This window comes from Empidonax traillii, unplaced genomic scaffold (genome assembly GCF_003031625.1).
Source record: "Empidonax traillii isolate 1590-97213 ecotype Southwest subspecies unplaced genomic scaffold, ASM303162v1 scaffold53:size2875158, whole genome shotgun sequence".
NCBI lineage: Eukaryota > Metazoa > Chordata > Aves > Passeriformes > Tyrannidae > Empidonax > Empidonax traillii.
In genome coordinates, this window is record NW_020955246.1 from 198,829 (window position 1) to 213,937 (window position 15,109).

General features: G+C 35.8%; 1 protein-coding gene across 1 annotated transcript in view; it reads right to left on the minus strand.

Moving 5' to 3' along the window:
• AQR (aquarius intron-binding spliceosomal factor) overlaps positions 1-15,109 on the minus strand; it is a 49,399-nt gene that overhangs the window by 31,360 nt on the left and 2,930 nt on the right. The window contains 11 exon segments of the mRNA XM_027879271.1: positions 1,602-1,722; positions 2,772-2,874; positions 3,560-3,663; positions 4,383-4,496; positions 5,966-6,082; positions 7,971-8,035; positions 9,261-9,337; positions 10,001-10,101; positions 10,571-10,639; positions 12,187-12,327; positions 13,633-13,785. Of these exon segments, the coding sequence (XP_027735072.1) occupies positions 1,602-1,722; positions 2,772-2,874; positions 3,560-3,663; positions 4,383-4,496; positions 5,966-6,082; positions 7,971-8,035; positions 9,261-9,337; positions 10,001-10,101; positions 10,571-10,639; positions 12,187-12,327; positions 13,633-13,785 (1,165 nt within the window).

The following is a 15,109-nucleotide window of genomic DNA, read 5'->3' on the forward strand; positions in this document are numbered from 1 at the left end:
TTCCACCAGCAACCGCTGCTATTGCAAAAATTACATTTCATCATTGAAAAAATGACTTTAACGCATTACTAAAAAGTCACAACACAGCACAGAAACAGGTGCGATGAGCTGCTCTTTCTCCTCCTCCCTTCCGTTCCTCCTCTGCTTTAACACATTTATTGCAATTAATATATTTGACTAATCAAACAAACACAGAGTGCTTGAAATGCAAAGTCAGCCTTCCAACACAGTCTGGATGACAGTAAAGCTACTCTGGCTTGTATTTATGTATCAGAATGTTACGGAGCATTAGAATAACCTATGTGCTGTTCAGTGAAATAAAAAACAGAATTAAAGAACATACCTGGTTTATATATTAATTTCCTAGAAATTACAGCAATCTCCCTGGATTAGGAGGTTTGTTTACTTTCTTTGGTTTGGGTTTTTTTTGGAAAGGGGTGCTGTCTCTTTCTTGTTGGTTGTTTTCTTTTTCTTTTTTTTTAAAGGTTAAACATCATCATCAGACTTAGAAGATCCAGACTTCAGAAGAATCCAAATCAGCTTTTAACTACCTTCACCATACTAAACATAAGTACTTTATCTCCTCTTGGAGACAGGTCTCTAGACAACATTTGTATCAAATCTGTTTGTTGCCTATAACTCTGCCTATCTAAAGGGGTCATCTCTTTCTTCTCATTAATATTTGCTTCATAGAGAATTCATCCAAAAAACCTAATTTATGCTAAGCAGCTGAACTTCAAGTTTATACCTACCCCAAAAACCCTCTGAATCAAAACTACATGAAGAAGGGTATGGGATAGTTGCTGCTAAAACCTGAAACATGCTTTATGCTATATATTTCATGTATATCTATCTATCTATATATATGTATATATGTGTATATATATATGCATGTATATCTCTTTGAAGATTTACACTGCTATACATAATTTCCATATTAACTCCAAATTAAATTTTTCACAGTCCTAGTGAAATTTCTCATGATCTGCATTAAAACAACAGTTTTTAAAAGCAGCTAGACAAAAATATATGTGCTGTATATTGCAAAGCTTAAAATCACATAATTCCTTGTTTGCAATACCTACACCGTTTCCTTTATCATAAGCACATTGAGCAAGAACATTAGATTCTGAATTTAGAGTGTATACACTGCCTTTCAGTGACTATGTGCACACTTTTACCTTGAAATATGAGTAAGATAATGAGTGTTAATTTCCTCTCATTGACACCCTTTTCCCACCCTTACACTTAAGAGCAAAGAACAGACAGCAGCTTTTCTGTTGCTGTTTTCAACCTGTTTCACCTTACAGTAACTACTTGTTCCTCAGCTGGTAGTATAGCACACCTGTTATCCAGAGGCAAATGAACGTCTTTGTGTAAACGCAGTTTTATTTGTCTTTAAATCCACTACGTAATTGCTAACAATTTAATCTCAGAGTTCCTGATTCACAACTGAAAAAAAAAACCTGTCTTTAGGACACTGGAAGGCACCAAGTACTGAGTATAAGTTTCTTGGACAGAATAAATATATGACATCAGAACTGCCTTTTTTATGCAGCATTCACCATTGTGTTCAGCATTTACTGAAATACTAATCGTACCTTCTCCAGAATAATATTCAGTTGGTACAATATTTTCATCCCAAATAATCTTCTCTGTGGGATAAAGAGGCATCTGGTTGAGTTGCTGAATTTGAGATATTCGTCGCTCATGACGGGAAACCTAAAGAAAGAATGCATTTCAAACTCTAAGTCAAAAAGGAATAATAAAGTTACTTTTGAAACACACATATTAATCTGCAAGACTGCTGATGGTCACTTGTATTTTCTCTTCTAATGTTTTTTTAATTAAACATTTTAATATAAATATAACTAAATGCACACAGTGACATCAGAAGAAAACAAACACATGGTCCAACTGTTGGTTATAGTTCTAGAGTCAAACAATCATTTGGCTATTTGGCAGACCAGAAATGGCACAACAGAACCGAAAATATTCAGTCAAGGCTTAGCAGAGAATGAACCTCAAATAAAACTTACTTTGCTTTCCATTAAACATATGAGCAATAGCTAACTAATACTGCTCATTCAGCAACAGTTCATCTTTATTCTCCCTTTGGGACAAAAACAATCCATCCAATGTTATAATCTAAACAAGTATCTCTCCATGGCATCCACAGGTATCATATCACTACCATCTAAATCTTAGAAAACCATGTGAACAACTTTTTAAGAAATCAACAACCCCAAAATAAGCTTTTTAAACAGATTTTAAAAACAGCTATGCCATTTTAATACTAAAATCAGATCAGAAACCTACAGTAATATTGGTATACCTTGGATATCCAAGGTATCAAAGAAAATGATGCAGGACAAACAGCATTTCAAATGGGTTTGAGGCTTAAACATGTACTGAACACCTAGATCTAGTTAAGCAGATTTTTTTAAATGGGACAAAAAGGTTGCTAAATAAAGAGCAAACTTTTCCAGAACTCAAAAGTACTGCTAAGACTCTCCTGACTGACCTTCACAATTACACCAAATACACACATATTAGTTTGTCATGGAAACTATATATAAATAGGTATTTTCAAATATTTAATTTATATGGTTTTAAACCCCATCTTAGTGTGCCATTTACTGCTGTAAAACTGCTGCAGTTCACAGGTGCTTCAGCAAAATGCCCTAAATGACTACTTTACTGAAGTATAGTTGCTGAATTTAGACGAGTTTTCAAAAGTAAAACACAAGCAGCATTAACTCTGCCTTTACCAGCAACTCCAGCAGAAACTCCTTCTCGTAGGTCGTCTCTTCCCCTTCGGCCAGGGGCGGCAGGAGGCACAGGTACGACGCCACCTGGTGGAGAACGTTGGAGCTGCACAGGAAAAGGAAAGAAAAGCCTCCATCACTTAAACTGAAACCAGGGAGAGCACTTGCTGCAGCTTAAAAAAACTCCAACTATCTATTTTGTTCAGAGACCAACATTTATGGATCAGTCTTTTAAGTGAAGTTTGAGTGTAATTTGTAAGCTGAACCTCTCAACTACAATAAACAGAGCAAGGTATGAATGCTTTCTATTGTTTCAAGACTGGTACCCGAAACAGAACCAAACAACAAAGCGCACATTGCCTTTGACAAAATACATACTGCTCACCTTTTACTTACAGCATTTACAATAAAGTACAGTTAAAACAGGGGCATAATTTTATGATTTCTGTTGTAGTTCTTGTACAGAACAAAGTAAGAAAAAATAAACTGAACAGCTTAGAGGTTAACTACTGCAAGTTAATTACTACTACAACTACTTTAGGCAACTAGCTTATTTTCCAGAACATTAGTTCTTTCTCACATTAATTAGAAAGAACAAAACTAAAGTTATTTTTCACTACTAGTGGACTCAAACTCTCCCTGTCTCCCTATTTCAGGAGATGTAAAGGCACCATGACGACTCGGAACTATTAAGTCATGTGAGAACGCACGAGAAGCCAGAAAGAAAAAGGCTAGAAATTTGTTAAATTACAATGAAAACACAGAATTACAATTTCAATTTGATAACTTACCTAAGGGGTCCAAATAACTTCACCAGTGCATCACGAGTATCTACTGCAGCTACATTTGAGAGTGCAAAGTCATATAACTCCGGGAAATGTGCAAATGCGGCTCTCTACAAAAGATCCATTCACAAAAATTGGATGTAAACATAATGAAACAATTTAGTAACAGTTTAAATGTTCAGACAAAAGCATAGCTTCTTCTGATTCATAATATGTACCACCCTGTAGAGATGCTACCAGCAAAGAAAGAAAAGCCAATGCAATCTCCATTTTCCTTAACACCACTTATTCGTTACTCCTGGATTTCTGACACAGTATCTTTTCCTTACACACCTTTCTATCAGGTCTGTTACTGGAGATATAATGGAGCAGGCACGTAGCTTTACAGGCAATTAAGAAAAACAAAGAACAAGTGTAATTTACCCATTTTCTTAAGCATTTGTTAAAACTGACAGAAAAGTTCTGAAAAGCATATGTGAATTTATTTTGTCTCTTCTGTACAAGGGGACCACTGTTGCCACATGCCCACTGATCTTGAAGAAATGCTGCCACCTACTGCACCACTGCAAGTTCCTACAGCATTCACAGTTCATCTTGATAACTTCAAGTCCAAAGTGGTGATGTTTTGCTAGAGCATATTATTTAGTCATAGTCACGCCCACCACACTCGATATGACAGGCAGGCAAGATAAAACTATTCCTGTAATTCAACAGGGAAAATAAGAGGTTTGATTTGGGAAATATCCTTGTGCATATTCCAGACGCAAATTAGACTAGAAAAACAAAACCAAATCCTTTCCCTCCCATAAGCACTTCATCATCTGCCTACCTGTAGAGAAGTAATTCTGTCGTAGTGAATTGTTGTCATCTCATTCTCTGTCAAAGCATTTCCAGTCTGATCATTGATTTCAAAGCCAGTGTAGAATTTAAGCATATCTAAAAGCTGAGACATCAATATAAATTAGTGGATTAACAATAAGAGATATTCTACTACAAACAAAACCACAATTTAAGAGGACAAATGCACACACAAAAGCTCCTCAGAGTTCTAGTAGAAAGGGACTAAGGGGTGGTATGTAAATTTTATACTTGGCTGATGCACAAAATAATTTTGGTTATGTATCTCATCTGCAAGTCATTGAAATTACAGTATAGTCCACAACCAATATGGGTTTTTTATATACTAGAACTTGAAACTGAAAGTAATCACATGAAGATCATCTAGCCAGAGGCTCACTAAGTCACTGAATCCAACTTACAGCTTGCTGCTACCAAACAGGAAAAGTCTTGCTCCCTCCTGCCCTCTCTGATGGCAGCTCTGAAATTCATCGTACCTCTCAATGAGATTATTTAACTTGGAAGAAGAAAATTATTCAGATGTGCTGCTGGTTTTTTGTTTCATCAATACTGACCGTCAAAGAAAATGAACAACTGCCCGAGATGGGGGATAGCAAGCAGCCAGAAAAGCAGCTGACATGAAGGAAAGGGGAGAGATCTTCAGATCCTGCCATAAAAAACAATATACTAGCTATGACTGAGTAAACTGAAGAACAGTAGTGAAAAACAGTTGCACCACCAAACAGTCTGAAGTAAAAATGAAGAACACAAGAATGCATTGGTGACAACTTCTGCTATGTGTGCAGTTAAGCATGCGAGAAGCTGCACTGCTTTTTACATTGTACTTTTAAGAACTTTTCAAGAACAGAACCAAAAATATCTTGTGAGACCCCAGTTGAAGTACTGCATCCAACTCTGGGGCCTCCAACACAAGAAGAATGTGGACCTGCTAGAACAAGTCCAGAAGACTTGGCTACAGGGCTGGAGCACCTCTCCTACAACAGGTTGAGAGAGTTGGGGCTGTTTAGTCTGAAGAAGAGAAGGCTCTAGAGAGACCTTATACAAGCCTTTACGGTACCTAAAGGGGGCTACAACGCTGTTGGAGAGGGACTTTTCAGAGGGCATGTACTGATAGAACAAGGGGGAATGGAGTTAAGATGAAGGAGGGTAGGTTTAGATCAGATACTAGGAAGAAATTTTTTACTGAGAGGGTGGTGAGGCACTGGAACAGGTTGCCCACAGAGGTTGTGGATGCCCCATCCCTGGAGGTGTTCAAGACCAGGTTGGACAGGGTTCTGAGTAACCTGGTCTAGTGGAAAGTGTCCCTGACCATGGCAGAAGGGTTGGAAGTGAATCATCTTCAAGGTTCCTTCCAGCCCAAATCGTTCTATGAAATATAAGAGCAGTCACACACTTAAGTAAATGTAAGAAAGAACTACTGTCTGATATAAATAAAAATGTAGTTTGCATCCAGGAGAAAAGTTTATCTTCAACAAATAAATACAAAACAAAACAATTGTGGCATTCAGGAACACAGTGCATGAAAAAGTTTTTTTTAACAACTTTGTATCTCACCTGGCAGAAGAGGTGACCCTCTTTCTCTCTTTTAGCAAGACTAGACAGGTAACAGTGAACAACCAGATGGGAGTCATCCAACACTGTATTGAACCAGCGCCGTGTGGGAAGCAAAGCCTGTGGTAAACAACCTCACGTTAATACCAGCAACTCTTCAAAAGGTAAGAAATCCTGGCTTTTCAGAATTTTCCATTTCAAGAAGGTATATTAAGATATATTGCTACAGTTATTTGCATATCTAATACCCTAACAGAGGTTCTCTTCTTAAAGCAGCATTTATGTATGCCAAGACACTGGTTTTATGTAGGTAAGCTGCTAACAACACAGCCTTTTATGTGACTGGGAGCACGGCACAAACTTGCCATTAGTGAGAATTCATCCTGCCAGTAAAAAAGAAATTAAATACAGCAATTATTCTACTACTAAGTGTCTATATGACTGTGTGCTACAAAAGATACGTCAAACTGCTTCAACACTGTTTTAAGTGTTTGGTTTTTATACTAACTTTTAGCTTATCTTTCTAAAACTGCAAACTGTTTCTTCAAAATATGGTATCTTCTATTCTTTGCAAGACTCAAGTTAAACTATCAATTTTTCAAATCTTAAAAAAAAAAGTCATCATTTCTTCTCAGTGTAAATAGCTCAAGCTGCTGTATGTTGCAACTTTTAATCAGCATAGAGCAATACACAACTTTCTACAGACTGAATTCAGAAAGCCAAAAAGCATCAAAATGGTATTAGAACTAAGATGCAGAAAAGAGAAGAATCTGTAGTAGAAAATGTTGATTATTCTGCACAATAATTACAAAAAACAAACCTAGAAAACCATAAGAACTCTCCATGGAATCATTACTTTCAAATTATCAAATCACCAAGTTTTGATGGCAGTGTATATAGTGTAACATGAAACAGTGCTATACTAAAAAAGGCTTCAACATAAGTAAACGAGCCCATTAACACAGTAAACGTTAGAAAGGCAGAAAGACCTGGATCTACAGCTAATTTCACTTTTCCTTGTTCCAGTCAATTAAACAGATTTCATAACCTGTCTGAATTCTAACCTTTCTGTAATACCTAGCAAGAACCAACACATGTACACTACACATGTACTGCCTCTAAAGTATTCTGGCTGACAGATTTTAGTTTGCTTTTAAATACATATTTTCTCTGTAAGAGCATATTATATACATATTATATATATAAAACAACAAGTTTTAGTTTATTCATTCTATTGCAACTACAAGCACAGACTACTTAAGCGATTTACAGAGGACAGTTAGACAAGAGTTAGACAAGATCAAACCATTTTAAAGTTCCCTGTGACTACTGTTTCAGAAAACTCTCTTTTATTTCAGAACGTCTTGAAGTTATTCTAAATAAATATCTACTCATGTGAGAAACTATAAATTAATGCCTTTTACTTTTAATACTGGTACTGTGATGCTTAAAATTGTCTCCCTTACTCAGTACGCACTGAAAAATTTCACAAAACTTTGCTTCGCCCCCTATGACCCTGTAACAAAGCTCCATCACTAGACCTGTTATTTCTAAATCATGAACTCTAGTCAACACAGAAATAGTTTGCATTTCAGAACTACTGCTGCTTTCTGGGATTTAAACCTACAAGACAAAAGACACTTTAACTGATGTGTTATGATTGGGAAGAACAATTCAGTTATTCCTAGCAGACTTAAGTATCACACACTTTAATCAATTGCCAGAATTATTACCACTACTCCAATTAACAAAGTCCTCTTCACTGAGCACTTTAGCAGCCTATTTTTGTCTAATAATTCATCTGGCTTATAAACATTACTGGCCAGTTCCTAATGCAGATGCACTGCTACAACCTCCTATTTATAGATGGAAAATCAGTATTAAGGAACCATATGCACAGCTGAGACGTAACACTTGCTATTGGGAATAATGCTGTAATAATGACTTTATGCATTAAAGGCCTAGAAAAGTACACCTGGAAACAGGCTGAAACAATTTATTAACTCACCTCGAGGTCTAGCATGAGTTCAATAAACCTTTCACAATAATGAACTTTGTCCATAGAAATAGGACCTAGATAGAAGAAACAATTTTTTAAAAATTAATCCACACCACAATATACTTACACTTGAACTATTCTTCAAAAATGTAATAAGTGCTACAAATAGAACAGTATTAACTTTTTAATCTTTTTAAAAGCTAACTAACACATTCTTCTCTTTCTGAAACAATCCTTTCTTATGCTCAAAATTCTTCTGGATATAGCAATGAAAGAGAGGAACAGAACCAGAGTTTCAGGAGTGATTTTATCAACTTTGAGAAAACCTCACACGTGACATGCAAAAATGCATTCTTCCACAGGATATCAATGGCCCATTAAGCTTGTTAAGAACTTTTAAGGCTGGGTACTCAAAAACACACATTTAAAAGCTGCAATCAAGATGTGTGCAAAAGGCCTTGACCATCTTCAAAGGTACTCAGTGGTGACTACTAAGAGGTCTTCAGAATCATGTCAAAACACAAACCAGGTCTGCTCTAACTACCTAATTCCTAAAGCCTCCAAAGGAACTGTTAAAATAAATCTTCCTAAAACAGATCTTGCATAATTAGGAAAACTGAGGGTATAAGTATCCTTTCTGAGGAAGCCACAATACACAAAATTTCCTCTTACAGCTCAGGTAAGAGTTGAAGTTTGCCAAGAGTTTAACAGCAAAAGCAGAACTCTGGGAAGTGATTTCACCCAAACTGTGCTGTGCTTAGAGCATAATAACCCTGTTTTGTTAAAAGGCTAACATCTTCATATACAAACACTTTTCCTTTCTAAATCAGGCGAGCATATAATTTTGCTTGTCACAATAACTTATAAATCAACTGCAGTCAAATCTTACAGAATTTCACTTCACTTAGGCTTTTGTTCTTACTGTATATCAACAGTACTAACAGAACAGAGACTTATGATACGCATTTATATCACCTATTTAAAAAGGTATCTAAGTATGTATGAAATGCTTTAATGCTCTGAGCATACAATAAGGAATATCAGTTCCCAGAAATATTGTTTTTACTAAGTCCGTACTGAATAGAAGGACGTTTAAAGAAGCTTTCTGTTATTTTACTTTTAAAGTATATACAGATTTGAATACTAATTTTGATATGAAATCCATGCAGGCAGGCATATATTTCACTAAAACTCCATCTGAATAAGGTCTCAACCTCAGGTTGATATCCTAAGGACTTCAGCAACAGAAAAGAACTTAGAGGTTACCAGACAACAAAGTAACACAAGAACCACAGTTACCCGAGACAGGTATCGTCTTCAGCACAGAAATGAATTTCTGAATGAGCTGTGAAAGAAATCTTCTCTCCCGATACGCTCTAAAATCAGACATACGACAAACGAATTAATACTCCTTATATGTAGACTAGAAGTACATTGTAGCTTTCACTAATACAGAGTTAGTTGCTTCAAAATTTTTACAATGGTAGCAGGTTGCTTTGAAACACAAACTGTTTAGATGGTAACTTTGCACTCAGGCAGACAGAACAGAAGCCTACATTTTTAGGCACAGAACTGATTACCAACCCATGCTTCTTACTGTGTCAAATGGAACTTTGTCACCACCTACACCTTACCGCATTGCAACAAAAAACCATTGGAACATTTAATTTTGGTGAGCTACATGCAGATTTATTCAAATATTTTCATAAGCTATATGCTTAGAAGAGAAACATTTGCTAAAGGTCATGGACAAAAATGAGTAACTACATGAATATTCTTTTATGCTTTCATCCAATAGCTCTAAGATTTGGTATCACAAATTCACTAATCAAAGAAAATACAAAGATCTGTAACAGTATTTTGCATAAAGACTACTGAAAACAAAACCGCTTTCAAGAGACCATATGATCAATCCTTCTTTGCCATCTTCACACTTTTTAAAAAAACTTTTTCTACTGAAACAATTTATTTTAGCTAAAACACAGTGAAAGTAATAAGGGCTTTGGATTTAACAGGAAAAAAATGTTTCTGTAACATACTGCATTCTTGCCTCTTCATCCATTTTTGCATCATTTTTCTTAATTAGATTCCAGAATTTTCTTAGTTTTGGTGTCTTTTTCAGCTCATGTTCCAGTCGATTCTGAAATGTTAAAATGTTATGCAGTCACCAAGAATCCTTGTTTTCATGAGAGATAATTTTCATTAAAAAAGAAAAAAATACATACCAAACTGAAATAAATAACTGTCTCAGACTATTCTCAGTAAGTATCATTCTAAAACAAGAATGTAATACTGCTACAGAGAGTCTAGCTATGGCTAGATGTCAGCTCCATTGCCTAGTCCCTGTGTCCTCACGGTCTTGTCTACAAACTATAGTGTGAAGAAGCTATAAGCAAAAAGGCTTAGTTTTAATAAAAACTACATAAAAATTATTATTACATGGAAATTGGCAACAAACAAAGAAGAATTTTACAAAGCACATAAAAATGTAATTCCATAACAATGCTGTAAATATTAGAATTCCTTAACAGTATTCCACAAGAATTCACTTTATAAGACTTGGATAATGCCTAGAATATTGCTCTGTCAGTTTACAGAGTTATGCTTACAGGTTGTAGAGCCATCCACATCGGTAGGGAAATGAGCTGCTGCACCTGACCTCTGATCAAGTCCACTTCCTGTTAGAAAGTTAAAGACAAAAAATGCTTTTTTAAAATTCTTATGTTTTCTGATGTACCTGTCTTACAAAATAAATCAATGTTACATTACCATCTGACAAAACTAAGTTGTTCTCTTAGACTTCACAATTTCCTAACAGGAAACTGCACTACCCAGTAACATCTTTATAGTTGAGGTTCTTTTCATGGAGTCTGTCAGTTCTTAACACTTCAGCAGGGGCCCAATCCGTGCAAGTATTTTTAGCACAGAAGCTGTTGAGAAGTGATGTTCCTTCTTCAGTCGATTCTTATTCTTGAACTGTTTCCCTACTGTGTCTTCTCTACTTGTTTTTATTCTATACTTTCTCTCCTAAGGCCTTTAATTTAACAAGTTTCTCTCACTTCATCTACACTTTTCCCATTATCTGAAATAGATAATTTTCTCTGTCAATTCAAATGTGCTCTCTCCAACTCTGCCTGTGATCTGCATCCACAAAGTTTTCCTTGTTTCCTAAGCTGCTGAAAAACTTCCATTAACATCTTAAGTATATTTTCATGGACAAATGCTCCATTTTCAGCATTCTGAAACTTGAAACTTCAGTGCTCTTCACTTAAAACACTACTGTGACTATTCCATTCTGCCTTTCATAAATAAGGGCAGCTTGTAATAGCAGTAGGGTTTTTACGAGCAATTTTTCACTGACCTCTCTATCATGTTATATGAGAAATGTGCTCTACAAGAAGGATTCCAGAGTCACTATCAAACTATTTAAAATGCAGATGCATTGTACCACGGACACTACAGAAAAATATTACCTCAAAAAACTTTACACAAAAAGTTCAGGATGATTACTGCCTCCCATAACCATTTCTAATTCCAAAATCAAATAATTCACATTCTAAATTGTTTTGTCTGCGAGAATTTTGTTCTTATTTGTGCAGACCCCAACTTTGAATAATACATCCCATATGCAACGTAAGTAAAGAAAAAGCCCAGTAACAAGAGAGGTTACGGAGCACTGCTTCATACAAGAGATAATTATAAATTATTCTCCCTGCTTGCTATTTAGGATCTTTAAAGCTTTTTGAACTGTAGATTGAGAATACAAATTGGTCCAATGCTTTCTTAAAACTAACTCAGGAGAAATGCAGATAGTCTGGTTTCAAAAGTGAAAAACACAGTCTTTCTCAGTAGCCAATGGAAATAATTTTTGTGCAATAGTAAGAGCAAATAGTAAGCCATCTGCTTCAAGTGTAAAGTAACTTTACAAATATAAATACATAATTTTTAAAGCACCATTTTTAACAAGAAAATTTATATTCAATTGTGCCCCTAAATTGTCTAAGTGCTAATGCTTCAATTTCAAGTCTCTCCTATGACCTTGTGTCAGAGAAAGGCAAAGGTGATGAGAGAGATAAAGTAAGAGTCAAAACAACAGGTAAAAGTCCCCCCATTACTGTCTTTCCTGAAATGGGAATTTTGTTTCACCTGCCTTGTAAGAAGAAATTACTCAAACTGCTATTAACACAGAACAGCACAAATACACTGGAAGTCACTTTTAACATACCAAACTATTGAAGCAGTGATCAAGGAAAAGCAGCAGGACTGTCTGTTCATGCAGAGAGTACTCACTCTCATTTTCAACCAGCGATGCTTCCAGTATTCGTTTGAAAAAGAAAGGAAAGTGTTCTGGCTTTTTTTTGAATGTCTGGGAATAGAAGAGGAAGTTGATTTTGATTGATACAAATAATTTCAATCTTTTCACATAACATAGCTTAAGTTCCCTAAATCCATTTAAATCTATAAAAGAAAGAATTTGTTTTCCTCTTTTCATTTATTCTGACCAGGCAGCATTAGCAAAACAGACTAATGATATCCTCCTGGCTTGGGATACTCACACTACACCTTCTGCATAGTCTCACACAGGTGACGCACAGGACAAACTTAACAAGAAGTGCAAGTGGAGTGGATTGTGTTGTGGGAATGTTCAATTGGTGACTGCACAGAAATACTGTAAAATGTCCTACATTAGAAGACAATCAGTAGATTTTGGCTAAAACTACGGCAGCTCTAAGTGATCTACAAAAAGTGAGCAGGTAAAAACCACCAGAGTTTTATTTAATGGAACTTCCATTCAGCTGCCTCAGAAGGAAAAAGGTAAACTAAATAATCATCAAGACAAAACACTTTCTTTACGAGGGTAGCCATGTACCAAATAACAAATTTAACTAAGGTGCTTGAAAGGTAACACACACCTGTCACTCTGCATCTAGGACATATGCCAGAACAAAAAAAGACAGACATCATATGGGCCAGTTAGTAATCCTTTGTGCTTTGCCAGCACTGAAGTTGTGGAACTAGTACTGAAGTAAATGTGCTTCTGAAATAACACTTCCATACAATGTCTAACTAGGCTCACATTGTTGAGGTGGTTTGCGAGAGATGGACTGTTTGTACAAACACAAACATTTCTAAACCTATTATTAAAAACAAACAAACAAAAAACCAAACAAACATCAAAACCCAACAAAAAAACAACCAAGTAGTCTACACAAGAGCAGAATAAGAGATCATTTTAGTATAACGCAAAAAAGCTAGAAAACTGCATTCACAGGTTTTAAGTACGACATTATTGAAAAATATGTTCCAGTGGTGCCTTCTTATATCCATAGATTTAAAAAATCCTTTTTTTCCCCTTCAATATAAGAGCAAGAACTTCTCTGTAAATACCCAACTTTTGTTAAGTGCCAAAAAACCAAATGCTGGTGATAATGTATGGCATCTCCTAGTAGAATAAAGGACTTGTGCACTGGGAGGAATCAAGTTATTTTTCATCTGTCCAGTCCTTTCTCCAAAAAGAACATACAGTTTAAAACAGCATATGAGATACTCCAGCTGAGGAACCATTTCCTTTTATCACTACAAGATCTGCCACCTACTGTCATTACAAGCAAGCACATCGCAAAAGCTGCAACTTGCAGATCAAATTCCAGCGGTAATTGAAATCAGTTACCTCCCACGCAGGGACATTCTCTCTGAACTTCTCATTCACCATACAGCAGATTGACATTAAATATGCCTTACTGGACACCTCTGGAGAATAATTCATCCATAAGTAATTTTCAAGGTACTGACTGTGAAGAGACAAAGAGTATTTCATTAGTTGCTGCCACCCACATAATCTGTCACTCATTTAAAAGAGCAGTTATCCACAGGTTTTTTCTGCCTCCCTAAAGCCATCTTCATAGTTTGTTGAGTAGTTCCTCAAGTTACCTTTCATCTAAGTCACTGAAGCAAAACTTGTTAAGACTCAGTAACAGCCAAAAGAGACAGATGAGTTTCTTATCAGGAGGACAGATTCATCAGAGGGTTATCAAGTGTAACAAGTAGCTGCAGCTTCTTACAAAGTCATACCATGACTTTGGGTTGATTTTCCGAAAGAAGAATAAAAACTTCACTTGTCTAAACAACGTCACATACAGATTTTTTGAGCACAAGATGCAAAGAACAACTACTGTATAATCGTATAAATAGAAAAAAACATCATGGGTAAAGACAGAAGAGCTTAACAGACACACAGCGGGCACAGAGGGCGAAGAGAGAAAGTGACAGGACAAATGGCAGTGGAGGGGGCTATAAACCAGAAAGTACTAAAGTTATGTTAGGGGCTGATAACATTAAGAATGTTCACAGAAAGGATAACAAACTCTAACTCCATGCTACTGCTAACATACTAATTCCAGAAGTCATGCCACCAGCATGCCACTTGTTATGTCAAGCCCCAAAACATAATTTACATTTTCTCTTCTGAGACTTTTCTAATTAAGAAGCAGGAAACAGAGGGAAGTTTATCCTACTTTGGTAGTTAGTGGTTCTACTTATATATTTCAGCCTTTTGAAACAAAGGATCTACCTCAATCAAAAAACATCTCATTGTATTTGTTCTTAAGATTTGATGAAAGACCCAAACAGAACACTAAACATTGTGGGTTTAAATATGTACACCTTGTAAATATTTATTTCACATCATTTTGGACATACTCTAAGTTCTTCCAGGAAAGTCTGAAGTAGTTGTAAACTACTGTTTAAACAGATTTCCATTTCTTTTCAAATGAAGAAAATGTTAGTGATGTTGCTGCAGCACAATTCACTTCTGCCTTCATAGTACAAGACTTAATCCAAAAACTTCTTCTGACTTCAATGAGTTCTGATTTAAGGCTAAATGACAGATTCCAAGTTACAGACCCAAGTTTTTCACTTATTTCACTCATACTCTCTTCCTCGATGCTTCACTTACACTAGAAATTGAGAATCATAAACTAAGATACTCTGATATGTAACTTAAATTTATGAACTATTTCTCCTTTAAATTAAGCTCTCCTCTCTTAATTTTCCTCAGTACACAATTCAAGGCCTTATGAAGTAGGAACAAGTGAGTATACTACCTTCAAACTGACTTACTGGCCTGCATATGCTTCTCACCTTTACAG